At 37.9% G+C, this 7,142-nt stretch overlaps 1 protein-coding gene across 6 annotated transcripts in view; it reads left to right on the top strand.

Annotated features, from left to right (window-relative positions):
• Nucleotides 1-7,142, top strand: part of Foxp2 (forkhead box P2) — a 545,581-nt gene that overhangs the window by 480,594 nt on the left and 57,845 nt on the right. For all 6 annotated transcript variants that reach the window (XM_037203509.1, XM_028871779.2, XM_037203507.1 and 3 more), the window contains 2 exons: nucleotides 4,296-4,433; nucleotides 5,536-5,724. In XM_037203509.1, coding sequence (XP_037059404.1) covers nucleotides 4,296-4,433; nucleotides 5,536-5,724 — 327 coding nt within the window. The remainder of the gene's footprint in view (nucleotides 1-4,295; nucleotides 4,434-5,535; nucleotides 5,725-7,142) is intronic.

Below are 7,142 nucleotides of genomic sequence, written 5' to 3'. Positions count from 1 at the left end.
TCCATCGCACATTTATTAAAGAATTGGACTGACATCATGCTGAAAACCTTTTCAATCACCCACACATAATTGGGATGTTTAATTAAGTGATGCACTTAATGTGCAAACTCAACACTTCCAGAGATGCTGCTATTAAACTCGGTTGTAATAAGGCAGGATGCTTTTGTCAGACAATTTTTGAATTCATTTTTATGACATCTACACTCATTTTTTAGATTCATTTGAAGAGGGATATGGTCCTGGCAGTATGTCTGCCCTAATAACTTTGTGACCCCTTCTATGAGGAGAAGGAAGAATCCACAAACATGTTTATTGTACATGTACTTTTAAGTAGCCTAATGTTATAACCTTTCTGTTGGAGAATAATGCCTATGTCTACCCTTATACCACTTGACTCACCTCAGGACAATCTCAGAATTTTTCTGCTCTCATTTCGGTGTACATAACTATATCTTGATTTTTCAGGTAGATGGTATTTGTTGGTATGAATATCAAAGCATTAAGAATTTGCTTAATTTAGCCGGGCGTGGTGGCGCACGTCTTTAATCCCAGCACTCGGGAGGCAGAGGCAGGCGGATCTCTGTGAGTTCGAGGCCAGCCTGGGCTACCAAGTGAGCTCCAGGAAAGGCGCAAAGCTACACAGAGAAACCCTGTCTCGAAAAACCAAAAAAAAAAAAAAAAAAAAAAAAAGAATTTGCTTAATTTATCTAATAACAAAATAAAGATTAATGGGGTTCAATTTTGGGTACATCAAAGTTTTAGGCCTGCCAGTATAGTAAGCACAAGGTGAAAGAAAAAGGGAAATCTCCCCAGATATGCGAACTGTTTACTTTCCTTCACTCTTAAAGAGTTTGACTAATAACCTAAGTATTTACTGGAACACCCACTGAGTTATGCCCATCAGACTTTGTTTTGCTTTTCTGTCTGAAAGTGTCCAAGAATTCCGTTCTCACCTCTGCCACACATCTAAGTACTATTCAGTCATAGGAATGTTTGCATGCATCAGTTTTTATAGCTAGTAGAAAATATGTTGGTCAATTTCACACTAAACTGAAAAGCTATATAAATTCCTCTAGAGTTATCCATATCTATGTGTGATTCCAGAATTTTTTAAGTTTGATACTATTTTTATCTGAATATTGTTGAATAGTGTAGTAGCAAGATTTTGTACATGCACTCAAGAAATCACTCTTCTTTTGTGTCAGAGAACTCCTAGGTAGCTCCTGGTAGCAAAACCACACGAGTCTATAATAACTGAACTGTCAAAAGGATAAAACCAAAAATGTGTCACTTAAAATTACTCACAGAAGTGCAGACATTTTGAATTTTGAAAATTATCTATCTATCTATATATATAGATACATATATATATATATATATTACATTAGGATATTGGGAAATCTAAATACAAAATATAATTGATAGTCACAGGTTTTGATTTCTTTGTTTGATGGTTGATTGGCTTGGTTTCAGTGTGTGTGTGTGTGTGTGTGTGTGTGTGTGTGTGTGTGTGTATTTAGATGACAGTATCAGCTTTCATTAAATATTAGAAATCCTTCAGATATATTTTCCTACCTCTATTATGAATTTTGTCATGTGTTTTGGTACATATTTAGGGAAGTACAGAGTTCAGTTAGTTGTATGTTAGCTGGCTTATCTTTCTAGTATCGTTTCATCTATTACAGATAGTAGTTTTTCAGAGAAGGCCACAGTCTCATTAAAATGTGAATGCATCACGTACATATGAGCTATGCTTGTATAACTTCAGCATGGCCATGACGTGGCAGATACATTTATGCCATAGCCATCTGTAATGCACTCACAAGTCAAGAGGCTTAAAGTAAAATTAAACCATTCTCCATAGTGAGAGGACTGACTAATAAGCTTTTGAATTGTAGAGACAGCAGACAGTTTACTTTGGCCAAATACGAAGTCGGTCACAATAACATGGAACTACAAATTCCTGTCCTTTGTAGCAGCTGGAACCTGACTGTGAGCTTTGGAACACTATGGCAGGCCTCCACTTACAGAATAGCACTAGAAATTTCACTTGTGAGCTGTATGCGCAGAGCACTTTTCCTTGGAAAAATAGGCATTTAAGTGAAAAGAGATGACCAAGTGACTACTGAAGAGTAACAAGGAACTGTCAGGAAAGAAAGACAGTAAGATTCTCAAGAAAAGATCACCTCCATGGAAGGTGCATAGTTATGCAAAAATAGCTGTAGGTAGACATGTGGGTTCCATACCAGTGTGTTCACCTTCTTCTTCTTCCATCCTGATTTGTTTCCTTTTGTCTTTCTGTTGTCTACCATCTGGTCTGTCTACACTGGCACTCCTGAGATGAAACTATGCCATGTTTTTCTCTGCCCCTGAGGTGCTAATTTCCCCACTATAAGAGACTATAAGGTGAATCATTGTTGGAAAAGGACACATTTTTGTAGCTTGAATTTTTCCATATATATATATATATATGTATATATATATATATATATATATATATATATATTTGGAAATATATTATTTTAATTATTTGATTTGTTTATCAAAGAACAAGCGATTAAACTGAGAGCTTTTTAACTTTTTAAATAACAAAGCACCCTGAAACACATAATTGTAATTACTCTTATTTATCATGACAAAGTCTGGCTAAGACCTGGAGCTTCTGATCTTCCTTCTTTAGTCTCCAACTAAACTGGCTGACTTGACATCACACACTAAGGATGCTACTTACTATGGTGAACTGATATATAATAATCCATATGTATGCCCACATAGAGTTAATTCAGAAATATTTTTGAAAATCACAGGATTAATTTGGCCGATTGTTTTTCTCACATATTATAAAACTGAATCAAATTAATCTATATTTTCATACCATAATGGAAAAATAGAGGATACAGATTTTTCTTAGTGTTAAAAATATAACTTTGTTTTGTTTGAAGTAGAGTGAATTCACCCTGGGATTCATTTCTTTCCCTTTATTTCCACTTACGACCACTTTTTCATTAATAGTTTCTCATTTTTTTTATTGTCAAGTGTCAGATAAGAAAAGTTTGAACCGCATTAAAAACGACCCTTAGAATAAAGCGTGAACTGTGCCTATTAATCTTTTTTTCTGTTTTCAAAGACACATTGTCAATAAACTTGTTCTACAGCAGTTCTTCATATAAATGCTAACTTTTGTTTTGCTGTGAGACAACGTGAATATTTTCTCAGAAGTTCCAGGCTTGGCCAGTTGACGTGTTGTTTGATGGCGTGACATTGGTTCCGAGCAAGGCCTTCGGCAGAGCCATTTGCCTTGCTCTGCGCATGCTCCTCTGAGGCCAAGCCTTCCTGTGTTTCTCTGCTATCCTGCTCTGGTTTATCCAGAAAATGTTGCTTTCTCCAGGATAGTCTCCCTAGTGCTTTTCCTCGTCATCTACTTTCCTCCAGTCCTTCCTTCCCTTGGGTATCTTCCTCTGCCTCATATATTCAACTTGACCTTGTTCATCCTCAGAAAGTTTGAGAAAAAAAAAAGTGAGAAGAAACTTTAAACATGTTCCCATTTTGTTATAAATCTAATGGAGAATCTTTGAGTAATCTTTAGATTTCTGGACTCTCTAGTATAAGTTTAGCTGCTTGTAATATGAAAATGTTTCAAAAACAAACCACACTTAGTGTGTCATGACACTCGTGGAGGTCAGAGGACAACTTGTGGGAGTTGGTTCTTTTTTTCCATTATGTGAGTTCTGGAACAAATTCCAATAATTCGGCTGGGAAACAAGCAACTTTACCTACTCAGCCAATTCACTCAGCATATGTATTTTTAAGTACTATAAATATGCATGTAATTTTGGATGATGAGTATGTTACATAAGTATATTCTATATATATGCTATGTAGAACTATAAATACCAGTTATTCATATGAATATTTTAATTGTTTAACTGTTTTTATTTTAATGACATGCTTAAAGTATTTCAAAAGGCTTTCAGTTACACCATTGAGACATAGAAAAGATGCTCAATGATGAGCTTCTGAGAAAACTGTCATGGAATTATTTATTTTCTGCTATATTACCCAGAGTTCCAACTCCTTTGTGCAAGTACATTTGAAATTTGAAACTTGAAGTGGGAGCCTGGTAAAACCCACTGCTTCTAGAAAACTGTTTTTAAAGTAATATCAAGTTACACAACGGAAAATACATGCCATTTTGGGGCGTTCGTGCTAAATAACTTGAAAACATTGTCATCCAGTTGGGCCAATATCATAAGGCACTGGATTGTGACACCCCTTTCCTTCTCTCTCTATGCAAGGTGCCTGTGTCAGTGGCCATGATGACGCCCCAGGTGATCACCCCTCAGCAGATGCAGCAGATTCTCCAGCAGCAGGTCCTGTCTCCTCAGCAGCTCCAAGCCCTCCTCCAGCAGCAGCAGGCAGTGATGCTGCAGCAGGTAATGTGTGTTACCTGCTTTGGTGTTCTGGCCCAGCTCGAGGGTCCACACTCTGCGGACAGTGCAGTGGGCTTATTGGAAAGTGTAATCTCCACTTACAGAAGCAACTTAGCAGCATGTTAGACCAGCAGTGTCACACTGCACTTGCAGAGCTACCTAAGAGCATATAAGTTTCTCATTCTCTTTGAATGTACTCAAGTCTAGAACCAGAATGGGGAAAGGATGAAGTTGAAAACAGAAGAATTTGATTATTTAGTAACTGATTATCAGTATTTGATTATTTAGGTTCTTAGGTACATTTACTTTTAGATTTGCCAAGGAGTGTTCCAAGACACCACAGAATTGTTGTTTTTTAAATCTTTAACAATTTAGCTCCCCCTTAAGTTCTAATAAATAGGAAAAAAGGTCACTTTGCTGAGAGCACATGTGGAAAGTAGCACCATGAGCTTTCTTTTCCTAGGTATAGTCATCACTTAGGAAAAGAGGTATCTGCTTATTAAAATAAAATTGGACAGGTAAAGAGCAAGCGCATAACATTTTTGTGATAATAAAAACGAGCCCACTGTGCAGCTTATTAAAGGGTTGTGTATCTATAAACTGATTTAGAATTCAATATTTGCTTTCCATGTGAAAATGTGTTTTACCAGAGATCTTAGTTAGTTACTTTGCTGTTGCCTCTGATTGTGCCTATAAGTTACATAGCTTTCTAGCATGACATTGTGTTAAACCTCTGGTAAATAAGCAGTTTTCCTTCCACTTCGGTGGTGTTTATGCTTCTAAGGGTTGGAGCCTGTTCTTAGGTCATCATAGGACTTCAGATGTAGTCATTTAGAATATTCACTTTGGTTCTGGCCTTTAGAATACAGAATTTCTATACCTTTTGTTTAGGATTGTTTGGATTCTGGATTGGAAATTTTCAGAGCTGCCTTGGGAAAAAAAGTATGTAGAGCTGTCTCTTTAAATCCAATGTAATTTTTTGGGGGGAAGGGGTGAGGTGAATCTTAATGGCTACTCTACCATGTGTCAGGCTAGAAGAGTTTAGGACATTTATAATACATGAAACTTTTGCCTTTATTTATTAAAGTCAAAATGGTTTATTCAGCAACAACTACAAGAGTTTTACAAGAAACAGCAAGAGCAGTTACATCTTCAGCTTTTGCAGCAGCAGCAACAGCAGCAGCAGCAACAGCAGCAGCAGCAGCAGCAACAGCAACAACAGCAGCAACAGCAGCAGCAGCAACAGCAGCAGCAGCAGCAGCAACAGCAGCATCCTGGAAAGCAAGCGAAAGAGGTAGGATCTAGTTATCTCATTGATATATAATAGCATGGGGTTGAGAAGGTGCTTTGAGAGGCGAGGATCGTCTCAGATCTTCCTGTAACAAGGCTCTTGCTGTCAAAGATGCAGTGTTCTGAGCTTAATAACAGTGACAGTGAGACTCTCGTGCTCTCCTTTTTTGTAGCATGGGACTTGAGAGTCACAATCCATTGCTGGCTGTCGTCTAATGTTCACTAATGAATCACAGTGTACAAAGAGCAAGCTGTGTGGTGGACAGAGTACTGATTATCTTGTATTCACTGAGAATCCAAGTTGGTGAGGGACCCTTATTTTTCTCAGTTGTACAGCTCAGAGAACATGCATGCAAATTTAGCCCATTGTTGGGGGCAGGGAGACTAAGAGAAAAACTGGTTGAGCACAGATTTCAAAGTCACAGGCCCCTGATTAATGAACTGCTAGGGTAGGTTTGGAGTGGCGAGTAGAAAGTTACCATTTGATATGCTCATAAATCAAACTGACAAGCTGGCTTCTCAGGCCTAGCTTGTGCTTGTCAGCAAACTGCATCAAATATAAACATAATACAAACAAAACATGTTGAAGTAGTTAAATTGATCAGCAGGTATCAGGGCTGTTGTCTTCAAGCTGCCCATTATGCAAACGTACAGGAAACAGTTTTGACCTCCTGAGGTTTTGTTTCTGTTTGGATTTGTGAATAGAATTTCAGACAGCCATCAACTACAGAATAGAAATTGCTCCCTTATTTCTCAGAGGCTTTGGGCAATCCACATGACTTGCTCCATTATGCAGTCTGTTTTCCAGTGAGCGCATCAGAAGTTTCTTTTCCCCAAACTGAAAAGCAGAGGTCTTGCACACAGCTTGTCTTCCTCTGAAGTGTGACTGCCATCTCCTACCCTCCCGAGTCCAAAGAACTCTGATTTGTCTGCTAATGCCTCACAAAACTGGAAGTTAGACTTTTCTTTATAATAAGGGCACATTTTTGCCTTGCACATAATTCCACCTTCAATGTATTAAAAAAAAAAGAAAGAAAGAAACAGAGGAAGAGAGAGAGCTAATATGCCTGTCCTGTAGCTCCATCCAAGTTTACTAATAGATCGCTAGAGACCACATCCCTGGATCTCCACACATCAAACTTACTCAGTTGGAGAAAGTCTTGTGGAAGTTGATCGGTTCCATAAAGTGTTATTCCTTTTGTCTAAATAAACTTCGAGTCATCTGTGATGTACTGGTTTCTAAATATCTAAACCTTTGTTAGATTCTGTCTCTAAACCTTGCTCGGTCCCATTAGTGCAAGTTCCTTAGTTCCCTGATACTGTTTAACTTCCAAGAAGCAGGTAGTTGAATACCTAGAAGCTGCTCACATTCGGCTTCTGGACTTTTGACCATGGGATGATCAAGAACACATCTGGGCCAAG

This window comes from Peromyscus leucopus, chromosome 3 (assembly GCF_004664715.2).
Source record: "Peromyscus leucopus breed LL Stock chromosome 3, UCI_PerLeu_2.1, whole genome shotgun sequence".
NCBI lineage: Eukaryota > Metazoa > Chordata > Mammalia > Rodentia > Cricetidae > Peromyscus > Peromyscus leucopus.
This window is presented reverse-complemented; position numbering and strand designations above follow the sequence as displayed.